Genomic DNA, 18,124 nt, shown 5'->3' on the forward strand with positions numbered 1-18,124 from the left:
GTCAGGTTAAAACGGATAAAAGGAAGTCCTTCTTCACCCAAAGGGTGATTAACATGTGGAATTCACTGCCACAGGAGGTGGTGAGGGCTACAAGCATAGCCAGCTTTAAGAAGGGATTGCATAAAAATATGGAACAGATGTCCATCAGTGGCTATTAGCCACATTGTATATATGTATGTATGTATATGTGTGTATGTATATGTGTGTGTGTATATATACACACACACACATATATTGGCCACTGTGTGACACAGAGTGTTGGACTGGGTGGGCCACTGGCCTGATCCAACATGGCTTCTCTTACGTTCTTATGTGACACAGAGTGTGGGACTGTATGGGCCACTGGCCTGATCCAAGATGGCTTCTCTTATGTTCTTATGTGACACAGAGTGTTGGACTGGATGGGCCACTGGCCTGATCTAACGTGGCTTTTCTTACGTTCTTATGTGACACAGAGTGTGGGACTGGAAGGGCCACTGGCCTGATCCAAGATGGCTTCTCTTATGTTCTTATGTGACACAGAGTGTTGGACTGGATGGGCCACTGGCCTGATCCAACGTGGCTTCTCTTACGTTCTTATGTGACACAGAGTGTGGGACTGGATGGGCCACTGGCCTGATCCAAGATGGCTTCTCTTATGTTCTTATGTGACACAGAGTGTTGGACTGGATGGGCCACTGGCCTGATCTAACGTGGCTTCTCTTACGTTCTTATGTGACACAGAGTGTTGGACTGGATGGGCCACTGGCCTGATCCAAGATGGCTTCTCTTAGGTTCTTATGTGACACAGAGTGTTGGACTGGAGGGGCCACTGGCCTGATCCAACATGGCTACTCTTATGTTCTTCTGTGACACAGAGTGTTGGACTGGATGGGCCATTGGCCTGATCCCACAGGGCTTCTCTTATGTTCTTATGTGACACAGAGTGTTGGACTGGAGGGGCCACTGGCCTGATCCAACATGGCTTCTCTTACGTTCTTATGCCTGAGACCCTGGAGACCTTTCTGTCAGTCTGAGCGGCGACACTGACTTTTGATGAGCCAAGGGTTTGATTCAGTGTAAGGCAATTTCATATGACCTTAACACAGAGGAGTAAAGAGGTACAGCTAGAGATCTGAAGGCTGGGGGGAAACAGTAGAAACACCGGGCGTGGCATTCCTAGGACCTTCCTCCCGCCCCCTGCCCCCCGTTTTTCTGATGAAAATACTGAAAAATTTGGGGAAGCGCTGAAAAACACCTGCGTAATACGACATTTTAGAACGAACAAAATTCTCTTCACACTCAAAACGCATGGCATGAAAATGAAAATTCTGAAGACTTGTTGGTTTCTCCAGATAGAGAGACAGACAGACGCCCCTATATGTATGGATTGGTCGTTTCCATTTCACTGTATCTGATGAAGCGTGCCTGCACACAAAAGCTCATACCCAGGTCTTCAAGGGGCCCCTCTGGACTCTGACTTTGTCTTGCTGCTTCGGACCGACACGGCCGCCCCACCTGAGTGGGGAGACGGATGGACTCCCTCATGAGACGGATGAGACGGATGGACTCCCTCAAGGAAGCCATAAAGGCCCTCTGTTTGCAAGGCTGTTAAGGGAGAGGATGTTTCGGAGATGATTAACTCATAGGGCCGCTATAGGTCGGAAGGGACTCGATGGCACTTATCGCAGCGCCAGCCTCACGGCCTCACTGGATCTCTATATTTCAGTCTCTTCGGGGTATTTTACTTGTTTAGATGGATGGGACCACAGCAGCTTTGTAGTTTTTCTCACACAATATAGGCTCACGAGAACTTGAACTTAAAACCACAGATTTATTGTTACTAACAGTCTTGAACTGGGGATATGGGATATATTTACACAGGCTTAATCTTTTGTTTCAAGCTTACAGTCACTTTTACTTTCTTGAGTCTTGCACAGTTACACAGTCCACCTTTAACTCACTCTCCCACTCTAGCCAAGGTCTGGCCTCTTGGGATAGATGTGTCTAGTCACACCCCTCGACTGAAGACTCTTCTCTCAGCCCTTCTTGGTGTCTCCAACCCACATCCACTCCCTCAACCTCCTCACTAGGTCTTTAGCGTAGTTTCCTGGTGTCTGCGACCGTTCAGGTCTTTAACTGACTCACACACACACACAGCCCTCTCGGCTGGTTAGGTCAAGCTGGCAGTCTCTGGAAGACTTCCCCGTCTCCGTCTCCAGCTTCCACTCAGGATCAGCTATCTTTTCAGCCCTTCTCAGGCCCCAACTGACCCTCTCAGTCTTTCTGTCAGGCTCCAACTCTGACAGACTCCTGACTGAGCTCCTGCCTCAGCAGTTTCTTGTCATGAACTACCTTTTTTCCCTCCCTGAGAGCTGTGAGCACTCTGCCCCCACCCTCAGGTCACCTGACGCAGCCCTGTGCGCCTTCAGTTTATTCTTAACCCTTTGCTTTCCGTCACATGCCCCTCCCCTTTTTGAGACATTGCGCAAGGCGAAAGGTCTCAGCCTTTTGCTGAGCAATGGGACATGGGCACACTTGCTTGGGTTACACTAACTTTGTTATAACACTTTTGCTATAACACCTACTTCAAAATTATATACATTCTTCATCAGGTATATAGTCTTATATCTATAACATTACCATACAAACAGACTTTAAAATTCACATTCTTCTTGATAGCGCATCTGCTATCACATTTTGCTTCCCCGGTATATGCTGGATGTCGAAGTTGTAATCTTGGAGCTGTAAACTCCATCTTACCAGTTTGCTGTTCGTATCTTTAACTTGGTTCAACCATTTCAGGGGAGAATGATCTGTACACAGTGTAAACTTCCTTCCCCATAGGTATGGTTTCAATTTACCTATTGCCCACACAATCGCTAAACACTCTTTTTCAATTACTGAGAGGTGTTGCTCTCGGTCCAATAACTTTCTGCTCAAATACAGAACTGGATGATACAGTCCTTCCTCTCCTTGCTGACTTAAAGTTGCACCAACCCCAACATTAGATGCATCAGTAAAGAGGGTAAACTCCTTTGAAAACTCTGGAGTTTTCAACACCGGTTCCGTGGTCAGAACCACTTTCAGATGTTCATACGCTTGTTCACACTCTGAATTCCAGATTACTGGATCAGGGTTCTTCTTCTTGGTGCACTCACATAGCGGTGCTGCTATCGTGCTAAACTCAGGTATGAACCTCCTGTAGTATCCTACTACACCTAAAAACGCTCGTATTTGTTTCTTGGTTTGGGGTCTAGGCCACTCATGTATGGCTTGCACCTTTCCCCAATCGGCTTTGATCTTACCTCCTCCTAGCACATGCCCTAAATACTTAACCTCGGCCATGGCTAGTTGACACTTAGATGCCTTGATGGTGAGACCCGCATCTTTCACTCGCTGTAATACAATGGCCACATGCTGCAAGTGTTCCTTCCATGTAGCACTGAAAATAGCAATATCATCAATATATGCGAGCGCAAATTCTTTCAGTCCTACTAGCATTTTATCAATTACTCTCTGGAATGTGGATGGAGCATTCCTTAACCCAAATGGTAACACAGTAAACTCAAAGAGTCCCTCCTTGGTTATAAACGCTGTTTTCTGTTGATCTTTTGGATCCATAGCTACCTGCCAATAACCTTTTGTCAAATCTAAGGTGGTAGTAAAATTGGCAGCTCCAATTGTCTCGACTAACTCGTCTATGCGAGGCATTGGATACACATCCGGTACTGTTATTTTATTCAATCTCCTGTAGTCTACACAAAACCTCATAGTTTTGTCTGGTTTGGGGACTAGGACTACAGGTGAGGCCCACGGACTTTCTGATGGTACAATTAAACCCAGTTGTAACATCTCTTCTACCTCCTGCTGTACATACTTGGCATTCGGGCCAGTCACTCTGTATGGTTGGAGTGCTACAGGCCTCGAATCCCCTGTGTCAATCTTATGACACGCTAAGTTCGTCTTCCCTGGTACATCTGAAAAGATTGTCTTGTACCCTCCCAATATCGTTTGTAATTGGGCTCTCTGTTCTCCATTAAGAGAAGGGGCGAACTGAACCTCCTTAATGGTTTCTTCCTGGGATATTTTCCCCCAACCCGACAATTCAGTTCCCGCACTCACTCCCTTCTTTGCAACTAAAACCAAATTACCCCTGTCAAAATAAGGTTTTAGCATATTTACATGGAACACCCTACATTGTTCCCCATCTTCACTTAAGTTCACTACATAGTTCACGTTGGAGACCTTATGGGCGATGGTATAAGGTCCCTCCCAGGCCACATCTAACTTGTTCTTCTTTCTGGGCTTCAAAACCAGTACTCTGTCTCCTGGCTTGAACTCTCTGTCTCTGGACTTGGAGTCGTACCACTGCTTCTGCCGTCGTTGTGATCTTCTCATGTTGTCTGCAGCAGCCGTCCTCACCTCCTGCAGATGCTGTTGTAGTTCTTGTAGGTAAGAGATGACATCTGTCTCCTGGATGTCCTCGTTTCCGGACCACGCCTCTTTCAGAACATCAAGGGGTCCTCTGGCTTGTCTTCCATACAACAGTTCAAATGGACTGTACCCGGAACTTTCTTGGGGTACCTCCCTGTACCCGAAGAGCAGGTGTTGCAACCTCTGGTCCCAATCGTTGGGATGCTTGTATGCGTAAGTCTTTAGCATATGGTTCAGGGTGCCATTAAACCTTTCATTGAGTCCATTTGCTTGTGGGTGGTATGCTGTTGTGGTCACATGCCGGATTCCACAAGCTCTTAACAACTCTTGCATCACATTTGACATAAATGTGGTGCCTAAATCAGTCACCATCTCTTTTGGAAAACCCAATCTTGAAAACACAGTCAATAGGGCTTCCGCCACTGTCTTTGCCTCAATGTCCTTAAGTGGAACCGCTTCTGGAAACTTGGTGGCATAATCTACGATGGTCAGGATGTACTTGTTTCCCCTTCTGGTCACTCTGGAGATAGGACCAACAATATCTACTCCTATCTTCCCAAAGGCTTCTGTGACTATAGGGACTGGTTGTAATAGACCCTTAGTTTTGTCTAGAGCTTTCCCCACCATTTGGCAGGCCTGACACGATTTGCAAAAAGCCCTTATGTCCTTGCCCATATTTGGCCAAAAGAACCGTTCTTGCACTCGGTCCCTTGTCTTATTGATGCCAAGGTGAGAGGCCATGGGTGATGCATGAGCCAAATCCAACACTTGCATCCTATACTTTCTTGGCAGGACTAATTGCTTCTTTCTTTCCCAGACTATGTTATGTTTTCTTCTTAAAGCCACCCGGTATAGTTTCTGGTCTATCACTTTAAATTGGCATGGGTGTTCAATTGTGATCTCAGTGTCACTCACCCCAGTTCTCTGCCATAGTTCCTTCAGGCTGTCATCTTGTTGCTGCTCTCTGAGGAATTCTGCAGCAGGGATGGTCTGCAACATTGTTTCCTCTTCTTCTGCTGGTTGCTGTACACACACCTCAGTAGTTGCTTCTTCTGGCCTGCTTCTTGTAACAATGTTGACAGGATTAGCTTGCTGTCTCTTTAACTCATCAGCTAAATCATTGCCCAATAGAAGCGATGTTCCTATGTCACTCAGGACTCCCACAATCCAATCACCTTGGAACTCTCTATACTTGATAGGAACTTCTGCTAGGGCCACTTCAAATGTAGGTCCTTTAATGCCCTTTATGGTGTAAGATTTCCCAGGCAAATACTGATGACTTTTTACTAATTCTGGCTGTACTAGGGAAACCTGCGCCCCTGTGTCCCTATAAGCCTTGACTTCCTCGTCATTTACTGTCACAGTCTCAGTATATTCCTCACTCAAGCTCTCCTGCACCTTCCACACTTTCAGAACACTATTGGGTCTTTCTGGTGGTGTGTTCTCTGGAAGTGAGGGGTTTGTTTCTACTTCTTGCTTTTGACTTTGCACTATTTTAACTGTCTTAGCTGGTGGGGTCTTTTTCCCTTTTTCTGGGCAAAATTTGGCATAGTGCCCAATTCCTCCACATTGGAAGCAAGCAGCCTGGGTCCTTCTATATGGAGGTGGACTGTACCGCTTTGCAGGGTTGTTGTTACCCGCCCCAGACTTCTCTGGAGAGTTCCAGACTCGGGGTTTTTTAGTTGGAGCAGTCCACATTGATCTCCCTAGATCTGATTCAATCTCATCTAGAATCATAGCTGCTTCTTCTACTGTTTTCAACTTCTTGTCTCTCAGAACCCACCTATACTGAGAGGGGACTTGGTTATAAAACTGTTCCAAGCCCACTAAGTTTTTCAGGTCTTCTAAAGTGGAAACTTTACTCCCTTCCACCCATCTGTTCAGGGCTCTGTCTAACCGACAACCTAGTTGAGAGTATGTTTCTCCAGGCTTCCTTCTGATTTCTCTAAATTTTTTCCTGCTTTGCTCTGCTGTTAAGCCAAAGCGGACTCTGACCCTTTCCTTATACAATTGATAATCAGAAGTCTCCTCATCCCTCAGTTCAGAGTAGATTTCACTCAACTCTCCACAGATCTGAGGTCTCAAATAAATCATTCTGTCCTCATCAGCAACTCTTAAATCTTTACATGTTCTTTCAAAATTAAACAAAAAAGCTTCTACATCATCCCCTTTTTGATACTTGGGGAATTTCTTTTGTTCTACTGTGAGGCGCCTCTCACTTCTAGTATCACGTTGAGACTCAGGCCTTCCTTGAATCTCCTGGAGTTTCAACCTGTACATTTTTTCCTCATGTTCTCTCTCTGCTTCCCTTTCTCTGTGTTCTCTCTCTGATTCCAGCCTAGCCATTTCCATTCCTTTTTCTCTTTCATGTTCCCTCTCTCTGTGCTCTCTCTCTCTTTCCGCTTCCCTTTCTCTGTGTTCTCTCTCCTCTCTTTCTACTTGAATTTTGGCCATCTGAATTTGTTTTTCTGCTTCTATTCTGGCCAATTCCAACTGTATTTTCATAGCCTCTATGCTATGAGTAGGATTCTCCTCAGGAATCTCCTCTTGTGTCTGCCCATCCCCCGTGGCTGTGGTAGTTCTCTTAGGAGGAGCCATTTCTGACAGGAATTTTTCACAAAACTGTCTTAATTCCTTCACTGCAGTGTCCCTCTACTTTCTGTGTGTCTTAGTGACACTTATTTTGGGGTTTTTCTTCGAAATCCCGACGCTGGCAACCAATTATCGCAGCGCCAGCCTCACGGCCTCACTGGATCTCTATATTTCAGTCTCTTCGGGGTATTTTACTTGTTTAGATGGATGGGACCACAGCAGCTTTGTAGTTTTTCTCACACAATATAGGCTCACGAGAACTTGAACTTAAAACCACAGATTTATTGTTACTAACAGTCTTGAACTGGGGATATGGGATATATTTACACAGGCTTAATCTTTTGTTTCAAGCTTACAGTCACTTTTACTTTCTTGAGTCTTGCACAGTTACACAGTCCACCTTTAACTCACTCTCCCACTCTAGCCAAGGTCTGGCCTCTTGGGATAGATGTGTCTAGTCACACCCCTCGACTGAAGACTCTTCTCTCAGCCCTTCTTGGTGTCTCCAACCCACATCCACTCCCTCAACCTCCTCACTAGGTCTTTAGCGTAGTTTCCTGGTGTCTGCGACCGTTCAGGTCTTTAACTGACTCACACACACACACAGCCCTCTCGGCTGGTTAGGTCAAGCTGGCAGTCTCTGGAAGACTTCCCCGTCTCCGTCTCCAGCTTCCACTCAGGATCAGCTATCTTTTCAGCCCTTCTCAGGCCCCAACTGACCCTCTCAGTCTTTCTGTCAGGCTCCAACTCTGACAGACTCCTGACTGAGCTCCTGCCTCAGCAGTTTCTTGTCATGAACTACCTTTTTTCCCTCCCTGAGAGCTGTGAGCACTCTGCCCCCACCCTCAGGTCACCTGACGCAGCCCTGTGCGCCTTCAGTTTATTCTTAACCCTTTGCTTTCCGTCACAGCACTAAATACCCATCCGTTTATATGAGTCCCTCCTCTGCGTTCCCATGGTCTTCACAGGCCATACATCTGACAAGGGGGCATGTAGTTTAACCTCAATTTAGAGGGGAAAGGGAGGCTGGCTGATTATTAAAGGGATCCGGTTGCTAGTCTTGAAGGCGGGTCAGTCAGTTTCATGGAGCAGGGAGGGCACCGGAGGCTGCTGCGGGGGGGGGGGGGGGGTGTCTCCCAACGCGTCTGCTAAGCCCTGTAGATCTTGTATTCGATAGCCTTAGCCGAAGTTTTTTTTCCCCCCTTCCCAATTAGAAGTTGTTGATTTAAATAAAATTAAAATATTTGGTGGCCTCACTGCCCTGTTGACTGACTTGGAAAAGGCATTTCTCTCTTTAAGTCACTTCTCCAAGTCAAGTCAGTTGGCAGCTTGGAGAATGGATTTGAATTTAAAGTTGCTTTCTTTCCACCTCTTCCTTCCTCCCCCATCTATTTCCTTCTTTCCTTCCTTGTGGCTCTCAAACATCTGACATTTGAAGTTAAAGTTGCCTTCTTTCCACCTCTTTCTCCCTCCCCCGTCTATTTCCTTCCTTCCTTCCTTGTGGCTCTCAAACATCTGACATTTGAAGTTAAAGTTGCCTTCTTTCCACCTCTTCCTCCCTCGCCCGTCTATTTCCTTCCTTCCTTGTGGCTCTCAAACATCTGACATTTGAAGTTAAAGTTGCCTTCTTTCCACCTCTTCTTCCCTCCCCCGTCTATTTCCTTCCTTCCTTCCTTGTGGCTCTCAAACATCTGACATTTGAAGTTAAAGTTGCTTTCTTTTCACCTCTTCCTCCCTCCCCATCTATTTCCTTGCTTTCTTTCCACTTCTTCCTCCCTCCCTTGTCTATTTCCTTCCTTCCTTGTGGCTCTCAAACATCTGACATTTGAAGTTAAAGTTGCCTTCTTTCCACCTCTTCCTCCCTTCCCCATCTATTTCCTTCCTTCCTTCCTTCCTTCCTTCCTTGTGGCTCTCAAACATCTGACATTTGAAGTTAAAGTTGCCTTCTTTCCACCTCTTCCTCCCTCCCCCATCTATTTCCTTCCTTCCTTCCCTTCTTCCTTCCTCCCTCCCTCCCTTCCATCCTTTCTTCCTTCCCTCCTTCCTTCCCTCCTTCCTTCCTTTTCTCCTTCCTTCCTTCCCTCCTTCCTTCCTTCCCTCCCTCCTTCCTTCCTTCCCTCCCTCCTTCCTTCCTCCCTTCTTTCCTTCCTTCCTTCCTTCCCTCCTTCCTTCCTCCCTCCCTCCCTCCTTCCTTCCTTCCCTCCTTCCCTCCTTCCTTCGTTCCCTTCCTCCTTTCTTCCCTCCTTCCCTCCCCCCTCCCTTCCTGCCTTCCTTCCCTCCTTCCTTCCTTCCCTCCTTCCTCCCTCCCTCCCTTCCTCCCTTCCTTCCTTCCTTCCTTCCTCCTCCCTTCCTTCCCTCCTTTCTTCCTTCCTTCCCTCCTTCCTTCCTTCCTTCCCTCCCTCCCTCCTTCCTTCCTTCCTTCCTTCCTTCCCTCCTTCCTTCCTTCCCTCCTTCCTTCCTCCCTTCCTTCCTTCCTCCCTTCCTTCCTTCCTTCCCTCCTTCCTTCCTGCCTTCCTTCCTTCCTTCCCTCCGTCCTTCCCTCCCTCCCTCCCTCCCTCCCTCCCTCCCTCCCTTCCTCCCTCCCTCCCTCCCTCCCTCCCTCCCTCCCTTCCTTCCTTCCTTCCTTCCTTCCTTCCTTCCTTCCTTCCTTCCTTGTGGCTCTCAAACATCTGACATTTATTCTGCGTGGCTCTTACATTAAGCAAGTTTGGCCATCCCTGGGCTAGTCATACCCTCACAGCCTGACCTACCTCACAGGGCTGTTGTGAGGATAAAATGGAGAATGCTGTAAGCCCTTTTGGGCCCCCATCGGTAGTAAATAAATGTAGTAAATAAAATCAGAGTTGTCAATTGAGGTTTAGGTCTTGAAGGATTAGTTGCCTATGGCCATAAGGCCGTACGGCTTTTTCGTCCATTGGTATAATCTTCCAAAATAGAGGAACCCTCTTCCAAATTGTGTCTTGAAAGGGAGAGGCCAGGGACAGGTATTCTTGCGTATTTTTCATCTCTTGTTGCCATAATAACCAGTTTGGTGTAAGCCAGTGGTTAAGAGCAGGTTTGAGAGCCAGTTTCGTGCGTGGACTCTTATATGGGAGAGCCGGGTTTGATTCCCCGCTCCTCCACTTGTACCTGCTGGAATGGCCTTGGGTCAGCCATAGCTCTCTTATCTGGGAGAACCGGGTTTGATTCCCCACTCCTCCACTTGCACCTGCTGGAATGGCCTTGGGTCAGCCAGAGCTCTCTTATCTGGGACAACCGGGTTTGATTCCCCACTCCTCCACTTGCACCTGCTGGAATGGCCTTGGGTCAGCCAGAGCTCTCTTATCTGGGACAACCGGGTTTGATTCCCCACTCCTCCACTTGCAGCTGCTGGAATGGCCTTGGGTCAGCCAGAGCTCTCTTATCTGGGAGAACCGGGTTTGATTCCCCACTCCTCCACTTGCACCTGCTGGAATGGCCTTGGGTCAGCCAGAGCTCTCTTATCTGGGACAACCGGGTTTGATTCCCCACTCCTCCACTTGCACCTGCTGGAATGGCCTTGGGTCAGCCAGAGCTCTCTTATCTGGGACAACCGGGTTTGATTCCCCACTCCTCCACTTGCAGCTGCTGGAATGGCCTTGGGTCAGCCAGAGCTCTCTTATCTGGGAGAACCGGGTTTGATCCCCCACTCCTCCACTTGTACCTGCTGGAATGGCCTTGAGTCAGCCATAGCTCTCGCAGAGCTGTCCTTGAAAGTACAATTTCCGTGAGAGCTCTCTCAGCCCTACCCACCTCACAGGGTGTCTGTTGTGGGAGAAGGAGATAAAGGAGATGGTGAGCCGCTCTGAGACAAGGGCAGGGTATAAACCTGCAGTCGTCGTCTTCTTCTAATGCTGAAAAAGAGAGTGAAATCTCCTCCTGAACCACTTTCCTTTTTTCCTTTTCCTTCATTTGGCTCTCTTCCTCTTTCCTCCCCCAGTCCATTTCCTGTTGCAGGTGCCGGATTCTGCCCAGCCTCCTCCTTCTGTCCAATGCAGCACGCTGGCAGTTGGCACGCCATCTGTAGCTGGTGCCAGTCCCTGACAAGTTGGCAGATGCCAGAGTGTGGGAGGATAAAATCTAAGTTCCATTTCTCTCCCCGCCGCCACCACCATACGCCCACCCTGGCTTAGTTATAAAGATTGGCTTGCAGGCTGGAGTTGGCCAGAACCTGCTGTTTTCTTCTTCTTTCTCTCATTCCTCTCTCTTTTTTAAAAGAGCTTCTAAAGGTCTAACATTGAAAAACAGAAACTATGAAATTGTTTGTTTGTTTCTTGTGCTTTCTCCATGCTGGGACGTGCAACTTTATTTTAAGAACATAAGAGAAGCCCTGTTGGATCAGGCCAGTGGCCCCTCCAGTCCAACACTCTGTGTCACATAAGAGAAGCCATGTTGGATCAGGCCAGTGGCCCCTCCAGTCCAACACTCTGTGTCACATAAGAACATAAGAGAAGCCATGATGGATCAGGCCAATGGCCCATGCAGTCCAACACTCTGTGTCACATAAGAACATAAGAGAAGCCATGTTGGATCAGGCCAGTGGCCCATCCAGTCCAACACTCTGTGTCACATAAGAACATAAGAGAAGCCATGATGGATCAGGCCAGTGGCCCATGCAGTCCAACACTCTGTGTCACATAAGAACATAAGAGAAGCCATGTTGGATCAGGCCAGTGGCCCATCCAGTCCAACACTCTGTGTCACATAAGAACATAAGAGAAGCCATGTTGGATCAGGACAATGGCCCATCCAGTCCAACACTCTGTGTCACACAGTGGCCAAAAAATTATAGATATTAAAATTAAAACAGTATACACACTGTGGCTAATAGCCACTGATGGACCTCTGCTCCATATTTTTATCTAACCCCCTCTTGAAGATGGCTATTCTTGTAGCTGCCACCACCTCCTGTGGCAATGAATTCCACATGTTAATCACCCTTTGGGTGAAGAAGTACTTACTTTTATCCGTTTTATACACACACATATTTATACATACTCACATACACACACACACATATATAAATATTGTGGCTAATAGCCACTGATGAACCTCTGCTCCATATTTGTATCTAACTTCCTCTTGAAGCTGGCTCTGCTTGTAGTTGCCACCACCCCCTGTGGCAGTGAATTCCACATGTTAATCTCCCTGTGGCTGAAGAAGTACCTCCTTTTATCCGTTCTAACCCGACTGCTCAGCAATTTCATCGAATGCCCACGAGTTCTTGTATTGTGAGAAAGGGAGAAAAGTACTTCTTTCTCTGCTTTCTCCATCCCACGCATCATCTTGTAAACCTCTATTTTGTTTTTGATGCCTCAAGAACAATTTATTTCTTTATTTCTGTGGGTTTATACCCCGCCCTTTCCCAAATTGGGCTCAGGGCGGATTCCAACATATCGAACAGTAAAACCAGTAATGACACTATTGCAATAAAACAGTTAAACAATTAAAAACATTAAAATCAAAACAGTTAAAACAACCACCTTTCCTGGGCTGGTTGCTAAACTGAGCTTTTCCTTTGTTCCCCAAGTTTGTTAGGCAACTTTGGACAGGCTGAGAATTATAAGAGAAGCCATATTGGATCAGGCCCGTAGCCAGGCTAGTCCAACACTGTGTGTCACACAGTGGCCAAAAAAATCAGGTGCCATCGGAAGGTCCACCAGTAGGGTTAGAACTCGAAAAGTCCTCCCATTCTTGACTCCCAAGCACCAAGAATGCAGAGAATCACTGCCCCAGACATAACAACATAAACGAAGCCATGTTGGATCAGGCCAATGGCCCATCCAGTCCAACACTCTGTGTCACATAAGAGAAACCATGAGGGGTCAGGCCAATGGCCCATCCAGTCCAACACTGTGTCACACAGTGTCCAAAACCCCAGGTGCCTCAGGATGTCCATCACTGGGGCCAGGACACCAGAAGCCCTCCCACTGTGCCCCCCCCAAGCACCGAGAATACAGAGCATCACTGCCCCAGACATAAGAACGTAAGAGAAGCCATGTTGGATCAGGCCAGTAGCCCATCCAGTCCAACACTCTGTCACACAAGGGCCAAAACCCAGGGGCCATCAGAAGGTCCACCAATGGGGTCCCATTGTGTCCTCCCCAAGCACTAAGAATACAGAGCCTCACTGCCCCAGAGTGTTCCAGTCTCAGGAACCACGTGTGGCTCTTTCACACACATCGTGTGGCTCTTGAAGCCTCCACTGCTCTGCCGGCTGGCTTGAAAAAGGCATTTCTCCTTTGAAGTCACTTCTGCAAGCCATCTGGCAGCTTGGAGAATGTGTTCAAAGTTAAAGTTCTTTTCTTTCCACCTCTCCATCCTCCCTCCCTCAAACATCTGACATTTATTTTATGCGGCTCCTACGTTAAGCAAGTTTGGCCACCCCGATCTATAACTTGTGGCCAATAGCCGCTCATGGACCTCTGCTCCATATTTTTATCCTCTTGAAGCTGTCTAGTTTGTGATTGCCACCACTTCCTGTGGCATCATGTTTTGAGCGAAGAAGTAGTTCCTTTTATCTGTTCTCATTAATTTCACAGAGTGCCCACGAGTTCTTATATTGCGAGAAAAGGGGGAAAGCAATACTTTCTCTGCCTTCTCTTTCCCATGCACATTGTCGTCAACCTCCGTCATATTAGCTTCTCCAAGCTAAAGAGCCCTAACCTCTTTAACCTTTCTTTGTAGGGAAGGTGTCCTAACCCATTAATCATTCTGGTTGCCGTCTCTGCACCTTGTTCCAATTCTGCAATATCTCCTTTGAGGTGCGGTGACTAAAACGGTGCACAGTATTCCAAATGAGGCCGCACCGTTGATTTATGCAGGGGCAATATAATACTGGCTGGTTTGTTTTCATTCCTCTTCATACTTCAGTATTTATGAAAGAGAGTAGACTCTTATAGTTTAGGAATCAATAAGCAACATTCCCTTGGTGAAATTTGCCAGTCCAGAGTGGCAAAGACAAGCGGCCAGATCCTGCCTAGCTGTGTGCTTTTGTACGTCACCTAGGCTGCTCTGGCTAGACCGCAGCCTAAGCTGCCCCATGTTGGAATGGGCTGCGGCTCAGAGGCAGAACGTCCCCTTTGCGGGCAGAACGTCACAGGTTCAGTCCCCGGCATCTCCAGTTGAAAGGATCAGGTAGAAGGGACTCATTTGGAGTACTGTGTACAATTCTGGTCACCGCACCTCAAAAAAAGGATATTATAGCATTGGGGAAAGTGCAGAAAAGGGCAACTAGAATGATTAAAGGGTTGGAACACTTTCCCTATGGAGAAAGGTTAAAACGCTTGGGGCTCTTTAGCTCGGAGAAATGTCGACTGCAGGGTGACATGATAGAGGTTTACAAGATAATGCATGGGATGGAGAAAGTAGAGAAAGAAGTCCTTTTCTCCCTTTCTCACAATACAAGAACTCGTGGGCGTTCAATGAAATTGCTGAGCAGTCGGGTTAGAACGGATAAAAGGAAGTCTTTCACCCAAAAGGTGATTAACGCATGGAATTCATTGCCACAGGAGTTGCCAGTTAATTAATTAATTGACTGAAAGGGCAGCATCTGCCAGAACTCTCTCAGCCCCACCCACCTCACAGGGTGTCTGTTGTGGGGGAAGAGAAGATAAAGGAGATTGTGAGCCGCTCTGAGACTAGGAGTGAAGGGTGGAATATAAATCCGATATCACCATCTTCTTAATTAAGAACGGCAGAGTTGAAATAATAAACAAAAGCTGAGCGCATTTATTTAACAAAAAGAATTGCTCCATATTTTAATAAGAACATAAGAGAGGCCCAGTTGTATCAGGCCAATGGCCCCTCCAGTCCAACACTCTGTGTCACATAAGAGAAGCCATGTTGGATCAGGCCAATGGCCCCTCCAGTCCAACACTCTGTGTCACATAAGAGAAGCCATGTTGGATCAGGCCGATGGCCCATCCAATCCAACACTCTGTGTCACATAAGAGAAGCCATGTTGGATCAGGCCGATGGCCCATCCAGTCCAACACTCTGTGTCACATAAGAGAAGCCATGTTGGATCAGGCCGATGGCCCATCCAGTCCAACACCCTGTGTCGCATAAGAGAAGCCATGTTGGATCAGGCCAATGGCCCCTCCAGTCCAACACTCTGTGTCACATAAGAGAAGCCATGTTGGATCAGGCCGATGGCCCATCCAGTCCAACACTCTGTGTCGCATAAGAACATAAGAGAAGCCATGTTGGATCAGGCCAATGGCCCATCCAGTCCAACACTCTGTGTCGCATAAGAACATAAGAGAAGCCATGTTGGATCAGGCCAATGGCCCATCCAGTCCAACACTCTGTGTCACATAAGAACATAAGAGAAGCCATGTTGGATCAGGCCAGTGGCCCATCCAGTCCAACACTCTGTGTCACATAAGAACATAAGAGAAGCCATGTTGGATCAGGCCAGTGGCCCATCCAGTCCAACACTCTGTGCCACATAAGAGAAGCCATGATGGATCAGGCCGATGGCCCATCCAGTCCAACACTCTGTGTCACATAAGAACATAAGAGAAGCCATGTTGGATCAGGCCAATGGCCCCTCCAGTCCAACACTCTGTGCCACATAAGAGAAGCCATGATGGATCAGGCCAATGGCCCATCCAGTCCAACACTCTGTGTCACATAAGAACATAAGAGAAGCCATGTTGGATCAGGCCAGTGGCCCCTCCAGTCCAACACTCTGTGTCACATAAGAGAAGCCATGTTGGATCAGGCCGATGGCCCCTCCAGTCCAACACTCTGTGTCGCATAAGAACATAAGAGAAGCCATGTTGGATCAGGCCAATGGCCCATCCAGTCCAACACTCTGTGTCACACGGTGGCCAATATATGTGTTTGTGTGTGTGTGTGTGTATATATACACACACACATATATATAGTATGTCTAATAGCCACTGATGGACCTCTGTTCCATATTTTTAAATATATGATGCTGTTCCTGTATCAAGCGGTGCCTTGCTACTTTTAAAAACATCCCTGATGTTGGGGAGAAATAAGATTTTTGCATGCCGTCCCCGATGTAATCCAGGGCGCTTACGGTGTTCGATGTCTTTCCTCTTAGCTGAACGTCGATCCGGACAGGGAAGAAGGGGAAGAACTCGAAGACGGGCTGGACGCTTTCGACGACAGCAGTTCCAGTCCTTCGGGGACTCTCCGAAACTATCCCTTGACCTGCAAAGTTGTTTATTCGTACAAGGTATGCAGGAAGTCAGCATCCGGCTGGGGAGCAAACAGTCACGCAGCCTCCCTGTGAACCCACATTCTTTCCCTGCAGGGAGTGGCTGCCCTGTAGAGGAGGGGTGTCGAACTCTTTTGTTATGAGGGCCGGATCTGACATAAATGAGACCTTGTCAGAGGCCAGGCCATTCGTGTACCTATTTAAGATTAGGTAGAAGAGACATAAATTTTCTAAAGGGACAAACACAATTAAATGTTTTCTTAAAATCTTAAAACATTAGCACTCCTTGATCTTGAAGGTGCTTTCTTTGTATTTCTCCCATGGGATCCAGGTAACTGGGCAAAGGAAGCTCTGGAGAGCCAGTTTGGTGTAATGGTTAAGTGTGCGGACTCTTATCTGGGAGAACCGGGTTTGATTCCCCACTCCTCCACTTGCACCTGCTAGCATGGCCTTGGGTCAGCCAGAGCTCTGGCAGAGGTTGTCCTTGAAAGGGCAGCTGCTGTGAGAGCCCTCTCCAGCCCCACCCACCTCACAGGGTGTCTGTTGTGGGGGAGGAAGATAAAGGAGATTGTGAGCCACTCTGAGACTCTTTGGAGTGGAGGGTGGGATATAAATCCAATATCTTCATCTTCTTCTCTGGCTCTTTCCTTCCTTCCCCAGAGGACGAGGAGGGAGAGGAACTTCAGCCAATAGAAGGAAGAGAGGCTTGACTTAGTAGCTCTGCTGTGCGATTCAGGCAAAGCAAGCTATCCCTCCTCCCCAAGGGAGGAGCCTCAGCCAATGGAGAAAGTAGAGGTTTTGCTCTGTAACTCCTGTGCGACTGAGCAAGCCTTGCAAAGCAAGCTGTTATGCAGAAGAAAGCAAGAGAGAAGGAAAAGGAAGCAGACAAGAGCCAGTTGCTCAGGGGCCTGATTCACCCCCGGCCTGCATGTTTGACACCCCTGAGTTTATAAGAAGGAAAGAAACCTCAAGGTTTGGAGTTCCAGGACAGCAACAGAAAGGGGCGGGCAAATCTCCCTGGGGAGGGAGTTCCAGAGCTTTGGGGCCACAACTGAGAAGGCCCTGTCCTGGGTTGCCCCCCCCTGCCATCTCAGGAGGCAGAAACATCCAAAAATGATCATGATGGTCAAGCAGGTTCATAAGGAATGTTGGTCCCCATCTCTATAAGGAAGGCTTTGAAGGTGAAGACCAGCACCTTGAATTGTGCTTGGAAACAGATTGGAAGCTGGTAGAGACGGCCCAAGAGACCGGAGTGATGTGCTTCTTATGACAGTTATGACAGACCTCCACGGGGAAGATGACGACGACTGCAGATTTATACCCCACCCTTCTCCCGGAATCAGAGACTCAGAGCAGCTTACAGCCTCCTATAGCTTCTTCCCCCACAACAGACACCCTGTGAGGTGGGTAGGGCTGAGAGGGCTCTCACAGCAGCTGCCCTTTCAAGAACAACTCCTGTGAGAGCTCTGGCTGACCCAAGGCCATTCCAGCAGGTGCAAGTGGAGGAGTGGGGAATCAAACCCGGTTCTCCCAGATAAGAGAGCTCTGGCTGACCCAAGGCCATTCCAGCAGGTGCAAGTGGAGGAGTGGGGAATCAAACCCGGTTCTCCCAGATAAGAGAGCTCTGGCTGACTCAAGGCCATTCCAGCAGCTGCAAGTGGAGGAGTGGGGAATCAAACCCGGTTCTCCCAGATAAGAGAGCTATGTCTAACTGAAGGCCATTCCAGCAGGTGCAAGCGGAGGAGTGGGGAATGAAACCCATTTCTCTCAGATAAGAGTCCACGCACTTAACCATTACACCACCCTGGCTCCTCACTGGGTGTCTGTTGTGGGGGGAGAAGATATAGGAGCTTGTAAGCTGCTCTGAGACTCTTGAGATTCGGAGTGGAGGGAGCAAATGTGGGG

At 47.9% G+C, this 18,124-nt stretch overlaps 1 protein-coding gene across 3 annotated transcripts in view; it reads left to right on the forward strand.

Annotated features, from left to right (window-relative positions):
• The window catches only part of FCHSD2 (FCH and double SH3 domains 2), a 349,063-nt gene that overhangs the window by 306,250 nt on the left and 24,689 nt on the right, over window positions 1–18,124 (forward strand). For all 3 annotated transcript variants that reach the window (XM_060263895.1, XM_060263898.1, XM_060263896.1), the window contains one exon: window positions 16,103–16,237. In XM_060263895.1, coding sequence (XP_060119878.1) covers window positions 16,103–16,237 — 135 coding nt within the window. The remainder of the gene's footprint in view (window positions 1–16,102; window positions 16,238–18,124) is intronic.

Source organism: Heteronotia binoei, unplaced genomic scaffold, assembly GCF_032191835.1.
Source record: "Heteronotia binoei isolate CCM8104 ecotype False Entrance Well unplaced genomic scaffold, APGP_CSIRO_Hbin_v1 ptg001309l, whole genome shotgun sequence".
Classification (NCBI taxonomy): Eukaryota; Metazoa; Chordata; class Lepidosauria; order Squamata; family Gekkonidae; genus Heteronotia; species Heteronotia binoei.